The 19,665-nt window shown below is 43.8% G+C and overlaps 2 protein-coding genes across 2 annotated transcripts; one reads left to right on the top strand and one right to left on the bottom strand.

The window, feature by feature from the left end:
* Window positions 1–2,974: 2,974 nt before the first annotated feature.
* Window positions 2,975–7,162, bottom strand: LOC143133761 (von Willebrand factor C domain-containing protein 2-like). The gene is made up of 3 exons (XM_076293620.1): window positions 6,611–7,162; window positions 4,528–4,657; window positions 2,975–3,941 (listed from the first exon to the last, which is right to left on the bottom strand). The coding sequence occupies exons 1-3, from the start codon at window positions 6,947–6,949 to the stop codon at window positions 3,766–3,768; spliced, it is 645 nt and encodes a 214-aa protein (XP_076149735.1). The 5' UTR covers window positions 6,950–7,162; the 3' UTR covers window positions 2,975–3,765.
* Window positions 7,163–7,898: 736 nt separating this feature from the next.
* Window positions 7,899–19,272, top strand: ccdc24 (coiled-coil domain containing 24). The gene is made up of 6 exons (XM_076296122.1): window positions 7,899–8,055; window positions 10,276–10,445; window positions 14,388–14,531; window positions 14,649–14,753; window positions 16,445–16,499; window positions 19,105–19,272. Exons 1-6 carry the CDS (start codon window positions 7,906–7,908, stop codon window positions 19,270–19,272), a joined length of 792 nt encoding a protein of 263 aa, XP_076152237.1. The 5' UTR covers window positions 7,899–7,905.
* Window positions 19,273–19,665: the final 393 nt, after the last annotated feature.

The following is a 19,665-nucleotide window of genomic DNA, read 5'->3' as shown; positions in this document are numbered from 1 at the left end:
TCACTTCAGGACGTTCAGAGGACCCTTCAGCTCCATCTCGGCTGTCCAGCTGCTGCCTGTTTGTTTATTTGAGTGTGCTACTGCTGTGGCTGGGAAACAAAGATGTTCTACACTGGATCATTGCTTTTGTTTTACTTGAGGCCAAAAAAGTGTACAAGTCCAGCTCACTAAAGGCCTTAACTAAGTTCCTTTGCTGAACATTATTACCCTTGTGGGTATATAGTGATTATCAAGTCTTTCAAATATTTGAAAAAGTAGCATTATTGCATTCTTGACATTGATATTGATAGGAATTGACAAATGCCGTTGAAACTCAGAGTTTTCAAACTGGTATAAGCCTGCTTAGAAAAACACCAACAACAAAACACATTTTCTGTAAAAAAAAAAAAATATATATATATATATATATATATATATATATACAAGAATCTAATGGTACGGCTTGTTTGCTTTTCATGTGCAGCTGAATATGTGCTGGTCCTCTGGGATACATATCAATGTTGAAGGTGATCTCAATTCTATAATGTTGGTTTTCTATGCTTACCATGTGCTGTCATTTGAAGATGTTTTAACATCTTACCATGTTAAGCTTATTTGTATAGGTGGCCTTGCATATGCTTATCAAACCATGCCACATACCTAAACACTTTAGGCTTAACAGAGAGCAGTCAAGGATTTTGCAAACTGTTCACATATCTAGCACTAATACGCAGTTGTAGTATGTCAAAAGGTCTATAGGATGGGCGAAATGTTACTGCAGCTTGAGCTGTATGTAGAGCTCCCGTCAGCTCGGTATTGGTCCTGGTCTTTCTCATGAGACACCAGCCTCATATGATGGTGTGTATGTGCTCTATCTATGTTCAGTTAGGATGGTGGAGCTGTCTTGTCACTGTAGTAAGGCATGGGTTTGCTTCTCGGTCTGGTCTGTTGCACATGCCACAGGTTAACAAATACAGGCTGCACTGAAACGGGATGAGTCACATTGCCCTCTCTTCAGTGCGTCTCCCCCCCGTCACCTTAGGGCCTGTAAACCATCACTGCTACTCTTGACTGCACATGGAGCCACAGCGTAGGTAGGCCCTCACACAGCCCAGCTCAGTGTCATCTCACAGCCCAGTCGCTTTCCAGTTTACCGCTTTCTGCTTTTTATGTAGCCTTGGGTCGGCAAGCCATGTTGTCCCTGACATCATTCTATCACTATATACTATCACTCTACATATAGTATAGCTTCCCTCACCCCCTACTCCGTCTGCACCCCCTCCTGCCACTATCTGTGGATACTTTTTTTTTTCAGCTTCATTTCCTGGTAAATCTCTCACCTCTCCTGTCCTCTTTCCATCTTTTTCTCACCTCTTTTCTCACCTGCACTTGTACCCTCACTGTTGCCCGGTCTGTACACCCCCCCCCCCCCCCCCATGCTTTTTATTTGATTTGTAGGATGGGCAGGACAGTATGACAGACACTGGAAGCAAACATCTACTGACCGCCTCGGGCATTGGAGCCTGTGGTGCATTTTTAAAGATTTACTGTACCGATATAGGTTTTTGTACGTTGAATGTCAAAAAAAATGTTATATCTTATATAGAATGCATAATGTCATATCATACTTTTTATATACAATCAATAAATCTGATGAGCAAAAATGGGTCAATAGTAATCAAGGGTCTTTTTCTCACTGCGGTTGTGACTGTCCACTGTTCCCATTGTGCAGAATTCGCCTCAAACTGGAAGGGAGCGACCTCTGCTTTCTTTCCAGGTTGGAGTGCTGATCACACATGGAAAAAGAGGAAACTGGAGAGCCGATTGGGCAAGCAAGTCAGCATTTCCACGGACTTGCCGCTGATGGTGCTTGCATTACACTGGAGTGGAGGAAAATAACGAGACCTATTTCACAAATGGAAGGACTGAGTAGCGTTGAGGCCACAGTCTCACCTTGGAGTGTGTCTGTGTGTGTATGTGTTCATGTAGGGGGGAAGGCAGAGCAAAACACGCTTCAAATCACTGCTGAGATTTGGACCGTTCCTCAATTTAAATGAGCTCAAGGTTTGCCAGGCGGTTGAGTCACCTTCTGAGACAAACATTTTTAGAACAAAGGAGCTGTGTATTTGTGTGTGAGAAGCTATATTTAAGACCTGGAATGGGTGAGTGAGCTGATGTGTGAGTGACCATGCATTCATGTATGCCTCGTGGTGAGTGAGTCAGTCTGTCACTAATACATCACTTGAGGAACAAAAGAGGTGAAATATACATCCTGCCAAAACAATTATGTCTACAACATTTAACAGTGTGTGTGATGGCTTATTACTGGGCGGGGGGACTCATATTTAAACTTAATGTCTTTCAGCGGGCCAAATCCCAACCACAACAAAAGAACATGACAGTTTTATTAGTGAAGGGGAAATCATGTCCCCAAACTGTCAGGGAGACAGACTGAGGCTGATAGGGTAATGAAGCTGTGTGTGTACGCCGTCCCCTCGGAGAGATTTGATTCATTATCAGCCTTACCCCCACCGGATGGAGCCACATACTCCAACTTGACTCTGTCGCTTGTCGCTGTGACAAGGCGCCCACGGACTGCCCGGGAAAAAGGAAATGGAAAGCAAATCTATCTATTTATTTATTTTGCGTACATGATCAAGTAATTTCACCTGCCGGTAATGCAGTCGGGATGACATTTCCATACATACATTTCCATTCTCAGTGCAGTGTCTGCTAGGTTGAAGTGACAGATTAATATTTTGGAGTCTATTGTTGGTATGGTTGGGCTTGCAGGCTACGGTACTTTATGATCTTCTGGAACAGATTCATTGCCACATATTATCAACTCATTATCAGCAATGACAGGGAGAGGGAAAGGTGCCAACACCATTACAATAAGTATTTAGTATACTGGTATATTAGTGCCCATGCCTGAATGGCTTAAAGTGAATCTACAAAATATCACTGACTCTGAAGGGAAAAAAAAAATACAACACCATATGGAATACTTTTATTACATACGTATCCCTGTCAAACACAGCAACCTTTTAATAAAATCCACCACTTCATCTAAATGGATCACATTTGAGGATTTTGTACAAAGGTACCAATTCAGTTCTACAAATCTAAATAGATATGTATGCATGCCTTACCTTGCCTATTAGTCAAACTATCTGTCATTCAAAAAATGTCGTCAGCTTTCCACAACACACTACCTACACACTACCATTACCAGTAAAGTCATTTATCATGTTCCCCATGATTTGCACATTACTTAAAAGAAATCTGTTGGAATATATAGTAGTTTATCCAGCACAAGATGTTGTATACCCCAAATTACATGATGAATTACCCACAAAACCAGCATATATATTTGTACCTTTAAATGTATATAAAGTTTACATAATATGGAACTACAGTAATTCCACCTACATGGCAGGGTGTTTGTGTGTGTGTGTGTGCGTGAGGGTGGGTGTGCGTGTATGTCATAATGTGCTCTTAATGTTTTTGGGTGCATTCATTATGTATGCCTAATCAAATCGCTTGAAAACATCTCTTTGGTATGATTTAATGAACGAGCCTATATTAGCTCTTTGGTTCATTTTTGTTTTCAATTAGTTTGAGAAGAATACACACAGTGCACCTAATCAATAATAATGAGCACTACTACCACCATAACCAAGCTCTACATATGTGCGTAGGACGGAATTAGTGCTACACACATAGACTACAAGCTCTTCTGGTGAGCCTCGTTTCAGTTGAGGAAGACCTCCATGATGATCATTTTTAGGGCTCCTCTGTTTGGCAGTTCTTCACACGGGTACAGGTGGCCAGCCGGTTTCCCTCCCAATACCCAGCATCCTGGCCATCGTGGCATCGACACTTGGTACAGGAGTTCACCCACACTGGTTCACCCCCAGGGATCACCTGGGTCCTAGAGGAATCCACGTAGCAGTTTGGGCCTGGGGGGGGGGGGACAACAGTGCAATGACACATAAAACCTTATAACTACAACAACTGGGTTTTCAGAAATGTAATAATGGCACATGTATTAACCCCACCCCATGTGTTAAAACAGTTTAAATGACTGAAGGTATATTGTGAAAACAATGCATACTTAGGTAAAAAAAACTGAGCTCAGTCATCTAATACAGTTTAACTGGCATCATGGTGAGGAAAATATGGCTCTACAAGGACAGCAAACAATAACCCACATTTGTCACCAGACACAAAAGAGCATCACATAACTTGTGCAATGTTATGCATTGCCAGTAGATGAGGCGATACATAATTGCTTGTGATATTGAATATGGCGTGTGCTAAAAGTCATTTGTACTCTCATTACACCAAAAACAAGCACTGATGCTATCAACCTCAGTGAATCAGTCACACCCCAGAACAAGATTTTCTGACTCACGCTGTATTTCATTCTGATGTATTATTTGTAATGACTCAAGCCACACAGTCCTCATCAACACTAATCTCTTCATAAAGAGATCAGTGAGTTCATGCATGAGATCATGTGGTTGTTTTGGGGCAGTCACTTACCATCCTTACACTCAGGGCAACACTTCCCCTTCTGGTAAACAGGGTTGACACAGGGTGGGGGCGCACAATCTGCCACCAGGCACCGTGCGATGCCATCGTCCTCACACGTGCACTGCTCACACTCTGAGGGCTGTCAAAACACACGGGACAGCAGACAGTCACAGAGCAGTGAAGGAAACTTCTCAATTACAATCCTATGCAACCCTCCCACAGAAGTCCCGGCAGGCCCTCACAACTGCAACTAACAATTATTTTAGTTGATTAATCTGTTGTTTATTTTCCTCAGTTAGGCCTAATTGATTAGTTGTTAGCGCCATAACATTTTCTCAAAGGTTATGTCCACTAATGCCTTGTTTTATTCACAAGTGAGTAAAGCAGACAATATTCAAGTTTACAATGCTGCCCTGCTTAAACAATTACACAAACCAATTACCAAAATAGTTGGCGATTCATGAAATAGTTGACAATTAATTATTCAATTAATTGTTGCAGCCCTAGTTATCACTCAAATATCCTTTTTTCCCAGGAACTTATTTACAACGACTGGATCTGCAAACATCCTAATCAAAGAGCTACATGTATTAGTCTGGCTGATGAACGGACTGGGTAGCCCTCATGGGCACTGCATGAGTCATCCAATCCAGAGATTTCATCAAGGACCCCTCATTACCAGCCAGACCAGGAAAACATGAGGCACATATAAATCTGCTCCAGTCTGTGCCAACAGAGATGTTTACTGTTTATATATGAAGAGTCATTTAAACACCTTTCTGGAACGTGGCTATGTTGGCTGTTGCTTTTTCTCTTTATTGTGTGAATGGCGTGATCCATCTTGTTACAATATGCAGTACTGGGTGAAGATTTATCATCTCTATCATGCAGCGTTCATTTGAAAGAGGACATCTGTTTAACATCATATGGCTAATCAAATGAATATGATGGCAGACTTATGCCTGAAGCCTCTTTAAAATTGTGGTAGTACTCATCACATCCACATTTTAGTAATTTTGAAATCAAAACAGTGTATTTGAAACCTCTTTTTTGAAGCAGCATTTGTAACTGACTTTTTCTAACTGGTAAAACCCAAGTGTTCTATACAGTAACCTAACATGAAAGGAGCACTTGCAATTCAGTGATGATGAATTGAAATTATTTAAAAAGCATGTATCAACATCAGCATAGGTTAGGCCTACATTACTTATACAACATGATCCAAATATAAGTTGAGCTGTCACTCACAATAATGTGAGTATTTTTTTTTTATATTTCTATAATACCTTCCTATTTAGGAAATCGATTGACTACACATTTTCATTTGATAATTCTACACTGCCTCCCTGTGGCAGATGTAGCAGTAAGGATTTCAAAACATGCTATATGGGCCTATTAGGAAGAGTATTGTTTTGTCTGTGTAAGACAGCAGGTAAGGAGGTTTTCAGAAAATGTGGGAGGAATCTTTACTATCACAAACAAATCCTAATAATCAAAATGCAGCCAATAGTTTACTGAATCTACGTGTTAGGCCTATTTTTTTCAGTAGGCTTATGAAAAAGAACTATTCTTGGCAGGCCTATATCCTATGGGTGCTACAAAGATTAGCCACATGATGGCGTAATAGACCTAGGCTAATTTAGTAAAAAACTTTTATCTATTGAGAATTTCCTCATTGATCTCGTTTATTTGCTTGCTTTGAAGGGTTAAAATGCAATTCAGTTCAACAAAACGCAGCCTATGGGCTACAATTTCAAAGGGATTAGTCGATGATGTTTTGAGGAATTGCAAATGATTTCTGAATTATAAATGTGGAATCCAAGTCAGTCAAGTTAGATATTCACACGATAGGCCTATTTGGGGACATTACATAAGCCCAGAGGACAGCACAGCACTCAGCTTTGTTGTAATGTATATAAAGTATAAGCTACTGCCATTAATCAGACGACAATTTTTCTAAATCTGCTCAAAAACTAAAAAAAAAAAACGTTCTACAGCAGCCTGACAAAGAAAGCTTGCTAGAATGGGATGATTGTCGTTGCTGTGTAGAGGTTAAGTTCTGAAATCTGATTTCCACTGTACTGTAGCCTACCTGGAACTGTTCACCCAAGTCGTACACCTCACCACGGTACTCGCAGCCGATCTTCTCGCACCTTGGGCAACAGTCAGTAGGGTAGTGGCTCACATGGATGCAGGCTGAAGGTAGGGACGTGCACTCAGTTCTAGCACACGCCGAACCTTCTGCCGTGCATTCACACTGGGTGCAGTGATCTGAGTCCAAGAAGTACCATTCCCCCACGTAGTAAACGCTCCCGTTCGCCTCGCATGTATTCTCATGCCCAGCAACAGAGAAAGCCATGCAGCATTGGACATGTACCAGCAGTGCCAACCAAGTGGGAATAATCCCCATCGGGTAATTCATCCCAACCATATCTGTCGAAGAAGTTATAAGAGGCAATGCTTTAGCGTCCGGTAACCGGTGACCTAATGAACGAATCCTTAAATTACGTGTAGCTTTCAAATATGACCTACATTTTTAGCAGTATCCTAAATATTCCAGTTATGGAAAGTGCCAGTGTTCCAAGGTAGTCCTGCACTGCACGTCTTTCGAGGACTGCAACACTCACAGAGAAACATCTACGCCTCTGATGGGGTTATGTTTCAATTTACACGTGACGGCCGAATACCAGAATATTGATGGGAAGCATGCCATTAGCCTTCCCTTTTGTTACAGGCTAACATTATGTATTAGGCTAACTTGATTTGCCTACAGCAATAATGTATGGAAACTTTACGTTATTATCCGAGTTAATTAGCTGACTGATACTTTTCTGTGAAAATAAATACATGCTAAAGTCTTCTTTATGACAAGTAAAAAAAAAAAATGTGGCTGACAAATTTGCTTTCAAATGCCCTAATTTAGGCTACGAAATATTTAATATTAACGACACTGTGGTCTCGCGATGGTTTGTGCTTGGATACAGCAATGTTTACTCTAGATACAGGAAGCAACACGTTTCAGTTCGGTAAGTGGCTTTATTCCGAAAACATCAATGTTGTGAAGGACCGTTTACACACACTGCGTAAACACAGACATTACAGATGTCTTATTTGTAGACTACATCACATTAGCCGTCTATCATTATGCACCAATTCTGTGTTGCCTTAACATAATTTGCATACCATCAGCAATCTCAAGGGGCAAAACGTCTCTTGTTAGCTAGCACATGATCTGAACTGAACTTGCTCAGTGAACGCAGGCATATATGGATATAGTTATTTTTTTTCAGCTAATATAGCCTACTTTATGTCAAATTAATTTAAGTGTATATATTCTGCTGTTTGTCCCTTGATCTTTCAAGACGGTTGAGGCGGAGTAAGTGCCTTATGGAATCTCAAAATCGCACCAGTGGAACAGCATCGCAGCACTCTCTGTGGAATTTAATTATGGAGCACGTCCCGCCCTCTGAACTGGCCGAGGTCCGCTCCATAATAGGAGAAGCATTGATAGACTTTTATTCAGACCTTTGCACCGAGGTGAGTGGCTCTCTAGTGTTCAATTGTCTTTCATTCTTAACTTCCTATCCGTAGGCCTACTCTTTGTGTGCCATTTTCCAGAGCTATTAAATAAATAAATTCATTATCTCATGTAAAAGACAGAAATAGGCAGAAATAAAGTAGAAATAAGACCTTGAGAGAATTGAGGGCATTTCAGAGCCGTGAATTGAGGGCATTTCAGAGCTGTCATTACGCACAATTGCTTCTCTAAAATGCAATGTGTGACATATAAAAGCCATCTGTTTTGTCCATGTGTGTTAATGATAGTATTTTGAATAACTTATTGATCGGTCATTAGCTCACATATATCTCTTTGCTGACAACCTTAAGGTACCCTCTTCCATGTTAGCCTGGCTGACACCAGACTGAGATTTTGTCTGGGGACATATTGTTCACTTAAGATTTCCAAAGGGCTTAACCAAAATCCTTTTAGGCAAGTCCCTCCACTCGGTGGCCATATTGCAACACATTTTGGGCACTTATCAGGCATCTATTTCAGGCAGAGCTGCCCGTGCACAAGATTTCACAACACCAACCCTGCTCCAGTGGCGAGATCACAACACATGATTGGCACAATGTATTCACATGTCAACTTTTATGCCGCGGAAGGGGTGGGATATGTGTAGACAACCGCCATATTGGCGTTACAAACTAACCCCATACCAATTAATCTTCATTTCACAAATCTCAAACACATCTTTCTTGTAAATTAAGGTCTTAAATGTAGTTGTTTACTCAATTCCAAAACAAATATTGTGCCTTCACAATGCTCCTTGGAAGATTCAAGGCTCCCTCTGACGTTCTTCAGACTGTGTCCCATATAAAGCCCATCCCATTCCGGTGTTGTAATTGGTTCCTGTTCTTTTGGTGATTCGGAAATCGGAAGGTCACCAGACGGATCTGCAGAGCAAATTCAAATGTGTGCACAGATTTGTCTGGGTTCGCCCACAATACTTCCATGCTATTTTATGGTTTGTTTTAGGTGTCAACACATATTCTCTTTGTCTTGTAATGTATTCAGGCTGAGACTTTATGGATGCACTTAAAGAAGTCAAGTAAAACCAGGTCACACGGCGTAGTTTGCGCCAGTAATGGCTTCCTCCTCCCCAAAATCAAAGTTTTGGTGGGCAGCAACAATTCTGCACTCACTAACCCTCCCTAGCAAGGCCACGGTCCACAGCAGGCTGATTCACAGGAGATATGCTAGCTCCCTTTCATGTTTATCTCAGGATATGAGACTATGGTGGTTTCTTGAATGAGGGCCATGTGGCGGTGAGCGCCGAAATGGGCTTTCCAGCCTTTAAGGTAGTATACTGTACCAAAAGGGGTTTGTTTTGTTAGGTTTGTGACCAATCTGTTGGCATTATGTAATGGAGAAGTGTGTTTTTGTTTGAGAACATAAATGAAGACTTGAAACGAATTGCAGAGTTAAACCTTTGAAGCCTTGAAGGGTTCATGCACTGTCAAGGTCTAGAAGATTGTGCAATGATGGAAGGGTCATTATCCAAGCATTGTTTTGTAAAGCAAAGACCTGGTTTTCCACATGCAAAAAGTCAGCCTCTGTACCTCTGTAGCTTCCTTGAATGTCCAAGCACACATTTCCCAAGACTTAAGAACTGCAATCAACAACTCATAACTACCCAGCAACAGCCGCTCACATCATAAACACCTGAACTCTGAAAGGCCTTGACTGGAGCGAGCCGTGAAGCAGACAGCTGTGGGTCAGCAAGGGCGCTAGTGAAGGGAGCAAGTCTGTGCCCAGCCGAAGGGAGGGGAAGGGGAAGGCAGCGGTGGGGGGTAAAGGCGCCCCAGGACCAGAGCTTCCTTGCAGTGGGCTCAGCTTTCCCCTCTGGTCAACTGCCAGCGTTTGAAGTGTGCTTTGGGCATTGTTTTGTGTGCTGAAATGAGGGGGGGGGGGGGGGGGCAGCAGGTACATAGAGTGTTAGAGGCCGTGGGTTCCAGAGGTAGTTATCAACTTGTCTCTTGAGATGGGAATTGCCTAAAAAGTATTAGTTGATTTTCTTTTCTGTGTGTGATATTTTCAGTCCCCAGAAGGTGCTCTCAATAAATGAACGGAGTTAGGGGTCAAACTTTAAGAGTGGAAACCAAGTAAAATTCAGCATTTTAGCATTTCGTTCCTTGACATTTTATTCCGTTGAAAAAAATCTCAGCTTGTGGTTTATTTTGGAATGTTGTTAGGTGGAGACGTGGGAGCAGATTTGGAGGGAATCGCTCTCCACCCGGCAAGGCAGTCGGCCGAAGACTATGCGGTCACCCCTGGCTGACCCCCCAGCTATCAAAGCCCTCCTGAAGGCTGAGATCCAGCTGCTGCTGCTGTCGGTGAGGGAGAGGGCATCCAGGGGGGGCAGGTAAGAATAGCACACTAATCTCAGCCACTCCTGCTCACAGACAGCACTGGGAAGTGGCTCAGTAATATTGTGTGGTTTGGTATTTATTATCAGTTTCTTGCTACAGCTGACATTTTTTCAGGCGATGGGAATGTAAAATGGCTTTGAAACCTGTCTAGCTCAGAAAATGTCAATTTACCTGAACAGGGGGTTAACTGGTGATGATCCGACTGCAGAAACCAAGGGAAACATTTAACCCCTTCAGTGTTACACAGCTACTAGGCACTATTATTTCTGCATCTTGTTAGATCTTTCAGTGGTAACACTACTCGCTAAGGTTGCTGTGGTATTGTCGAGTACTGGTGAATATGTGGCCATCCTTCCTCTTGGGCCTCACTCCCAGGCCCCCAAGACACCCTGACCCCCTGACATTTTTTTTGTCACAGTTGACAAATTGGCATGACCTCAGAAGAGACCTTTGGTTTTTTAGGACCCATGAGATGGGCTTCAAAGGTCAAGGCATATTTTACATCTTTTATTTTTGTGACAGTCTATGCATGCAAATGCTGGCAGTTAAATCGCAAATGAAGGAATGAGAGCACCTGCTCTGGAAGAAGTTGAACTAGAGTTTGAGTTTTGAGCCTCGGCTACCTTAATATATAATATAAATCATTTTAAGGACCTGTATTGTTATGCAATGGTTACCAGTCAGTGATAGCGTCATAGTCCCTTTTGAAATAATTGAGGCTGTAAGTGAGTCCAGGGATTTGACATTGCAGAATGCACGTCTATGAATTATTGTACTATTGTTGCATACCAAAACACTGGCATTGAAACCACTTGTTCACTTAAGTCTTACTTTGAAGTACAGTAGCACAATAGTCAGACACAATAGCAGTAATCCTCTTTTTAGTGGCACACTCTTTGTAAACCAGGCACCTTAAGCAATGTCTTCTTGTATTTCCGTGTTCCACTTTGCCGTCCGTTATTGGAGAATGATGGTGCACAGCCGGACTCTTGACTTGACTTGACTGGTTTTGGTGGCCTCCTGTTCTTCAACAATGCAGCCGGATGGTCATTTCTTTTCTTTTTTTCTGGAAAGAAGTTTTTTACAGGTGCCATTAAGACAGAAGGGTGACCATCACTCAGCAACTGAGGAGATGTTGGAAAGAATGCTGTCTCCACCTTCAACTCTCCCCCCTCTGTAGAAAGTCAGACAATACCATTAATTGGTCCTATTATGTTCTGAAAGAACGCTTTGTGTAGCTAGCATTTGGTTACGCTAGTTTGCTTGTTTGTGCTGTTCATTAAGTTCTAAAATGCCTTTCTTGAATGTCAGAAATTACCATGATATTTATCACATTATAGGTACGTCATCCGTGCGGTGTCCTGGCAGTGACTATTTTCTTTTATGCTGTGTGCTGCGTCCAGGCCCACTATTTAGTGTGTCCGCATGCACGCCCGTCCCTTTGATCGCTGTTTTAAGGTCATCACTGTAAATCAGCCAATCTGCTTTGAGGACAAATCGGGATCATTTTTGTTTAATATTGCTCCAGTGGCTGACTTTGAAAGCCGGCCAAAGCAGGAAGCTGTTGAGGCGTGGTCACCGTGAGCTCTCAGAACCGGCCAGTGGCGTCTAAGATGGTTGGCAGTTTTTTTTTTGTTTTTTTTTTGGGAGGGCGTTTAGTTTTTGCATTCTTTTCTTTTTTTGGAACTCTTCTCTCCCCTCTTGTGTGGTCCGTCTCCTCGCTATTGTCTCAGTGATTTGTTTTGGCCATCCGCAGCCGAGCTGCACCTGTCCCATTATGTGGACGGGGGGTGTGCTGAATGCGTCTTTGAAAGAGGACCATACCCTGACTGAATCAGTAGCGAATGGTCTTAAAAGCGTCCCAAAAGGGCTCCCTAAATCTCTGGTGGAAACTAGCATAACAATCAGGAGCAGGAACTGAGAACCTCAAAGACTCTGTGTGTGTGTGTGTGTGTGTGTACAGTGTATTTCACATGTAGGCAATTTATCAGTCCCAAAGAAGCTGGTTCTCAATAGGTTTCTTATTTATGTGAAAACATGGCGCGTTTTCTCACGTCTCTCCTGCTTTTTGATGTTTGGGGTCTTCTAAGCCATCTTTGTTGAAGCGATTAGATCTCCTCCCTTTGCTTTGAGCACCTCTAAGCCGCTTACTGATCTCTGCTAGCACCCACAATGTGGCCTCTGTTTCTGTCATTATTCAACCCCCCCGCCCCCCCCACACACACACACACACATCCCACAGTCCACCACCCCCTCTTCAGCAGTGACTCATTCCCCTTTCTTCATCACAAAGAATCAGTCCCAGCTTTAGACTTCTGTGAACATGAATCTATTGTGTCCAGGTGTACCTAAACTCATGCTTTGCCAGGTGTCCATGTGGAGTGTGTTACATTCTAAAGGATGTGTTTAGTTTCTGTCTTGCAATTTCTCAATATAGCGATCTACCGCGGTGGACTGACCATAGACCATGGGTGCTGTAGGGTTGGGTCGTGTTGTTGTTTCAATTGCACTGGATAAAAGGCAATAATAGAACTGCCATAGGCTAGTTCTACAGCCTCTAAGTTGTGTTTATCTTGTTGCTTACAGCTGTCATACAAAGGCGATATTATGAAATGCTATTACTGATAATACACAATATTGCAATTGTTGTGTCAATAGTAATTTGTGCCAACTCTAGTGGTGCAATGATATATATATCACTGACTGTTTATAGTAGTGTAGTGTATATAGTAATGTAACTTTGACAGAAATCTAATTATCTATGGCAGACCTACCTGACATTGACTTATAGAATTATAGAATTAATATAATTATATCCCTCTGGTGTTCCTTGGCCCTGGTCCTATAAAAAACACCTTTACACACACACACACACACACACACAGACACAGAGAGAGCAAGAGAGAGAGAGACACAGCTGGTACGTGTAAGGGCTCGTTTCATGGCTGGAGAGGTTGGCTTGTGATGAAGGCAGAGGTGGCAGTGGTGGTGTGGTATGGTGTGGTGTGGTGTGGTGTGGTTGTGTATTGTGGGCACTATGTTGCTCAGCTCTGCTGCACTGTGCTGCTCCAGTGCTTTAATCTGAAAAACATGGCCATCTCCACAGCAAAACCCCAGATTGCTGGAGCCACACATCAACCTCCTCCACCACCACCATCACAACACACGGCTGGAATTAGCCGTTCGTCTGCGTGCGTGCGAACGTGTGTGTGCAGGTGCATGCTTTTGTGTGTGTGTGGGTGTATGTGTGTGTGTGTGTGTGTAACTCTACTGCTTGTTCATTTGAGTCCATGACAGACAGAAGGAGCAATGGTATGTGTGCAAAAGCTGGACTGAAAGCCTTCTGTCAAGGGCCTGAGTGTCCGTACATCCCGTCAGCATACATTTGAACAGTGGCCCTTTATCCATGGGAATGAGTGATGTAGGCACTGCATGACTCCCTTGGCCAAAAGCGTTGATTTTGCTCCACTGTCTCTCTCAGACGCTTTTCTGGGGCATTAACCTTTTTCTTCTTTTTGCTGGAGACCCCCAATCCAGGAGAAAACTGTATTTGGTTGTTTGGACAAAAAGACAGCCTTTTACTGGACATGAAAATGCAGCCTCAGGCATGCTAGCAGGGAGGCTAAAATCTGTGTGTGCTAGCATCTGTTGATAGCATAAGGTGTCATGGTTGGCTGAACCCGCTGGCTACTGTTACAGCTACTGTTACAGCTAAAAAAAAAATCCAGAATAAAAAAATGTATGGTAATAGCACAAAGGAATTCTGCCTACAACACAGACTGGCCATTTGTGTTTGTCACCTTCATCTACACCTGTTAAGAGCTGCTAATGTCTTAAAAAAGAGCTTAAATAGGTGTGTATTAGAGATCCCTCTTGAGTAAATCCACCTGTCCATCATATGGTTTGCTGAGTCTTACAGTATGTGTGTTTTATAGGGATGCGGATACTGCACTGTCCAGCTACAGCCCTAGCGTGGTCAGCTACGCCCTTGGCAATGGCTCCAAGAGTCCCAGAAGCTCTGTGGAAAACAGGGACACACCTAGCAGACCCCAGTCCAAACAGAGCCAAAATGGAAGTAGGTCAGTCTGGTTTCCTTACCTAACATAAACATTGCATAAATGCTTGACTATGGAAAAGAAATCCAAGTCTGTTGGCAGTTTGAGTTCGAGTGGAACAATGTCATGGGTTTCCCTCAGGTCCAGCTCCCGGCTCTCCTCCTCCTCCAGCCTGGAGGACGAGATCGAGTCTGTAAAGACCAAGCTGAACGTCGCCCATGTGGACGAGGTCGTCTCCCATCTCCAGTGAGTGACAGTCCTGGCGGGGTCTCAGAGCCCCTATCTACAGAACACAGACCTCTCCAGTCTGGCACTGAGATGTTGCACGAATGCTTCAAGTCAGCCTGTTTTTTTCCCCTCCGTCACATTCCTCATGGTTGAGCTCCTCCAGTCTGGCATGGCCTAAAGTTTACCGAGCGCCCGCCTGGTCTCCTTATTGTATAAACAGTGACAGAGGGGCAGTGGCCTCTGGAGCTGCCCCTCGCTCTCCGCTTCATCTTTACTGCCCCCCCCACCTCCACCCCCCCATATGCCACCATATGCCACTTCTTGCACACTATGCGTGCAAGTCAAAGATTAAAGAGACTCTAAACCACGGCTGTCGCTCTGAATCAGTCACCACTGAAGGCCCAGTAAGGGCACTAAATTGACGCAGTGGATTTGGTGTTGACATGCCATGCAGGGGACTGTCACAGTCGCCACTATGCCTGCTGGTCGCTGCCTAAGGGATCTCTGATTTACCCCATCAAAACATCCCTGTTTTCTTTGTTTCTTCATCCTCACATCCCTTCAGTCTTATCCTGTTTTTCTCCCAATTTATATTTTCAGTTCTCTCTTTCTCTCTCTCTCTCTGTTCTCTTGCCATCAGTTTGTATCATCTGTTTCTCTTTGTCTGCCTCTCTCCATCACCCTGCTGTCTCACCCTCTCTTTCTCCTCTCTGTTCTCATTAACAGTTTTTTTCCCCTCCATATCCCTCCTCTCTCAGCCTCAATCTGTCTTCACACTCTACTGTGATGTCTTTTGTAAGAGTTTCTTTCTCCCTCACACACGCACACTTGCCATTCTCCCCCCGCCCCCCCCCCCTCTCTCTCTCCCTTCTCTCTCTCTCTCTCTGTCTCTCGGCCTCTGTGTGGAGGACTTCATCATGAGGCTCTGTGTTGGGGAATGCAGGCGTTGGGGTGTGGCTCAATAAGAGTAGCAATGAGGAAGGTTGAACAGAACTGAGCTGAGCAGAGCAGGCTAGATCCTTCGCTCAGCCCCAAACAAAAGCCCCTATTGTGAGAAAATGAATGCCAGACCCCTGGCATATGCAAGATTCTGGGGTCTGCAAGAGACAACGTGAGGAGATGGAAGAAACTACAGTGGTTACATAACATAACAAGTAGATCAGTTGTCCCCCAACCCTGAGATGATGGAGTCCAGTTAATGAAGTCCATGGATGAGGGGAGTACCATCTGGAATTTCAAACCCAAATAGGCACTGGCAGCCCTTTACACATAACCATCTCTGAAGACATTCATTTCACTGCTACTGTGAAAAAATGGCAGTATCCCCCTCATAGTACTTTTTACATGTTTTTACAGTTAGTAATCCTTCATTTATGTACAGTAACTACAACCATTATTTCTATTACTGTTTATGCAGTATGCAAAATGTGTGTGTGTGTGCGTGTGCGTGTGTGTTTGTGCTTGCAACTCTGTGTGCATGCAAATGTGTGTGTGTGTGGTTGTGTAAGACGCACACATCACACAAGAGAGAATGAGAGTGGTGGTTAACAAAGTAAGGCCCAAATGAGAAACACATGCCTGCTTCTCTGTGTCACCCACTTCATTCTCTCGCCTTTGGAATACCTTCACATTCACTAATTCATGTGCATGAGGCTTTTCAGAAGGCATGCCGTGTTTGGAGCAGGAAATTAGCTGTTTTCTTTCAACAGATCAGTGCTCATGGAAGACTGTGAAGCTTTGAAAATGGAGGTTCAGTCTTTGCAGGTGAGGTGTGGCACAATTTCAGCCTCTAAATGCCAAAATACCTTAGAGATATCTCAGTTCTAGTAAGATGTCAAGGCAGGAAAGACATAATTATATTTTGTTTGCGTAAAGTCGGGGATTTTTTCAAGAGAATGTCCTCTTTAGTAAGTTACTTTAGGTTTTTATTTCTGGGATAGTAGCAGGGGAGAACACTTTTAGATTGCGGAGCACAGGCAAAAACTGCTAGAGGTCACTTTTCACCAGTGCCGGCCTTGGCCAGGCCACTGGCCCCTTATTGCTTTTCCACGTGCATTTGCTCGTTTCCCCATGGCGGTGCGGAAGAAGAGATAGCGAGACGGCGGGCGGCCTAAGCCTCCGCAGGCTGCCAACGGCACGCAGTCTCTTTAGAAAATCTGCCGAGATTTACCTCGCACTGGTGGTCACTTAGTTTCAGATCCAAACTCTGCCTCCCATCTGTTGGGTATAAATCAAGTTGTTGTTGTTGTGGTACACTGAAGTCCCCCCGAAGCTATTCAAGTGTGGCTCTGCCCCCCGACTGGAAACACTGCCACCGCCTTCCGTACGAAGCGCAGTAAGTCAACACCTTATTGTGTTCCTGGTCTGCACATTGCCAGATGTTCCTGCTTAGAGTCGTTCATCAGGGCCCTGATATAAATTTAGCCCATGGAGGGCGCAGGTTTTTTTCTTTTCTTTTTTTTTTCCGTTCCCTCGGCCAACTGCACAATGTGAGAGCGCTCTGCCGTAATTGACTCGCTCTCTCACTCTCTCTCTCTCTCTTTCTCTCGCTTGCTCACCCAGGGCCTCTCCAGGCCTCTACTGTAGAGAGTCTACACTCTCTGAGCACTGCTGCAGCCAGTGCCCAGCTCCCTCTCCTCCTCTCCCCTCCCCTCTTCTCCGCGCTGGCTCAGGAGTCAGGTCACAGCCAAAGAACAGATGTGGGCTCTTTGGCTGCCAACCAGATGGGGGATCTATCTCCCCGTGTCTGGCACACGATGCACACACACACGCACACACACACACACACACACACACACACACACACACACACACACACACACACACACACACATATACACACACACATGTGCACAGACAGACATACACACACAACTTAAAAGCACACGGTAGACTCCCACTGTTTGCTGGGCATGAACACACATACTGTACTCATGCTTACATTAATATGTGCATCACATGTGCATACATATATGCATACACTCCACATGTATACATACGTACTGTACATTGCAAATGCACTCACATACACAAACTGGCACAACATTTAGATATACTGTATTCAGACTATATTGGGCATGAACACACACAATACAGTCAGTCTCTCTTTCTCTATCTGTCTCTCTCTGTCTCTGTCTCTCACACACACATATATACAGAGAGAGTGAGAGAGAGAGAGACACTCCTGTTCTTAGATCTGTGGATCGACTTAAATATATACTGTATGAGGCAAAACATTTATTTTAAATCGCACGCAGTTGCCACACACAGATATCTGCATGGTGCAAAGACTGTGATTCCTGCCAGATGTGCTTTGTCATGCTTCTTGTGTGAGATTTTTTGGAGATCCCTCCGGCCAAATTTCGAAATCCCCCCGTTTGCATTATCCACTTGTGTAAAAAACATAACGAGAAAATCTGGTCCCAAAGCCTCCATGACCAACTCTTGGGAAATATTTTCAACTATTCTTTTAACACAGCATTTAAGATAGCCTAAAGACAAGCCACTGCGCGAGAGCAACAAGGGCAAGCTCTCTTTATGGCCATGGCAAGTAAATTACAGGCCGTTTTATTTGAGAGAGGGAGAGTGAGACGCTCCACTCCCCCTCTCCAGTCATCCACAGGCTCATGTTAACGATGCTCTGCTTGCTTTTTCCCCCTCCCTGCTACGCAGGCCGCCATGTGGTGGTGCGACCACACGTCTTAAATGAATAGCCTCTTCGAGGCCTAGAGATCGCTCCTGTTTGTTTGTTTTGCAAAAAAACGAGACGGTTCTCCCTGCCACGTTCGGTTGCGTACTCAACACCCTGCTGCCAGACAGCGGAGGCATGACATGGGCAGGCATGATACGTCTCACACAAATACCTCAAAGCAAATAAAAGGCACAGACGGGCAGAGAGGTTTGTGTTGGGGTTTAATGGTGCCGGCCTGCCATTGGTGATATAGTGTGTTGGACACGCTGGCTCGCTCATGACTGTCTGGGTCGAGTTGTGGTCGAGCCTGTGGTCGTTATAGGAGTCCAGATACTCATGAAACACTGCTGGGGAATCATTTAGTGGTTTTGCCTACACGCTGTGTTAATGGCGGACGTGTGTGTGTGTGTGTGTGTAAGAGAGTGAGTGGTATGGGTTTTTTTTAGATTAATGGTAGTGTATGCTTATCCAGAACAGAAATAGCCCCATAGTTAGGAGCCCTTATGACACCTTCTCATAATCCTATCCGTTGGACTCCTACTGTACCTATTTGTTTTATCGGAAGTCTGTGACGAGTTTTAAATTTGACAGCATTGGTTTAGTGTTGGTTGAACGAGAGGTTAGTATGCTAGTGTGGTGCTCTGTGAACTAAAGAGGTTGGCCTGTGATTTATTGTAGGAATGTGTAGAGCAGGCCCATCACAGCCAGGACGGTGGGGAACCCCGGGAGCCCACTGTAACAGGTGAGTATGCCAACCACAATGGCTACCCAAACCTCAGTCCTGTCTGTAATCATTATCATCAGCGTTACATGAAACTTTATGCTTTATGGGAAAAAGTACATTAGAGCTTGATTCACATTCAGTGTTAAATTGTTCTCCTTTGATACATACTTTCTTTACATCAACGAGATTCACATCCCTGAATACTGACATCCTAAATGTTCAATGGGGGCATGAAATACATTGTCTATTGTCAGTGAGTTTTTAGTATGTATAGGCATCCATGTGCCTGAATAGGTTTTCACTACCATCTAGTGGTTTACTGCTGAAGAGAACCCTGTATTCTGTGCACTGTAAAAAAGCATAAAGACAGATGTTTCCTGCCTTCTATGGATATGTGGTGGACAAAAAAAAACTGTATTGTTTTGAACTTTTACAGAAAATGACACATAATGCCACACAGGTTTATAGTGGCCTTGGTCAGCCTCCTTGTCAGGCACATTGTAAGCTGCATGTCC

This window comes from Alosa pseudoharengus, unplaced genomic scaffold (assembly GCF_046254945.1).
Source record: "Alosa pseudoharengus isolate Yale_2024_CS ecotype anadromous, Long Island Sound unplaced genomic scaffold, YU_APseudo_1.1 YU_APseudo_1.1_scf_2, whole genome shotgun sequence".
Taxonomy (NCBI): Eukaryota; Metazoa; Chordata; class Actinopteri; order Clupeiformes; family Clupeidae; genus Alosa; species Alosa pseudoharengus.
The sequence above is the reverse complement of the archived record's forward strand: the minus strand, read 5'-3'. Positions and strand labels throughout refer to the sequence as shown.

Bases quoted from the DNA above. Each gene is read 5' to 3' on its own strand.
- LOC143133761 (XM_076293620.1), bottom strand. From the start codon at position 6,949: ATGGTTGGGATGAATTACCCGATGGGGATTATTCCCACTTGGTTGGCA. The intron at 4,658-6,610 runs GTAGGCTACAGT...GTGTTTTGACAG, and splicing joins ACTTGGGTGAACAGTTCCAG to CCCTCAGAGTGTGAGCAGTG. The intron at 3,942-4,527 runs GTAAGTGACTGC...CCCCCCCCCCAG, and splicing joins TTGCCCTGAGTGTAAGGATG to GCCCAAACTGCTACGTGGAT.
- ccdc24 (XM_076296122.1), top strand. From the start codon at position 7,906: ATGGAATCTCAAAATCGCACCAGTGGAACAGCATCGCAGCACTCTCTG. The intron at 8,056-10,275 runs GTGAGTGGCTCT...GAATGTTGTTAG, and splicing joins ATTCAGACCTTTGCACCGAG to GTGGAGACGTGGGAGCAGAT. The intron at 14,754-16,444 runs GTGAGTGACAGT...TTCTTTCAACAG, and splicing joins GAGGTCGTCTCCCATCTCCA to ATCAGTGCTCATGGAAGACT.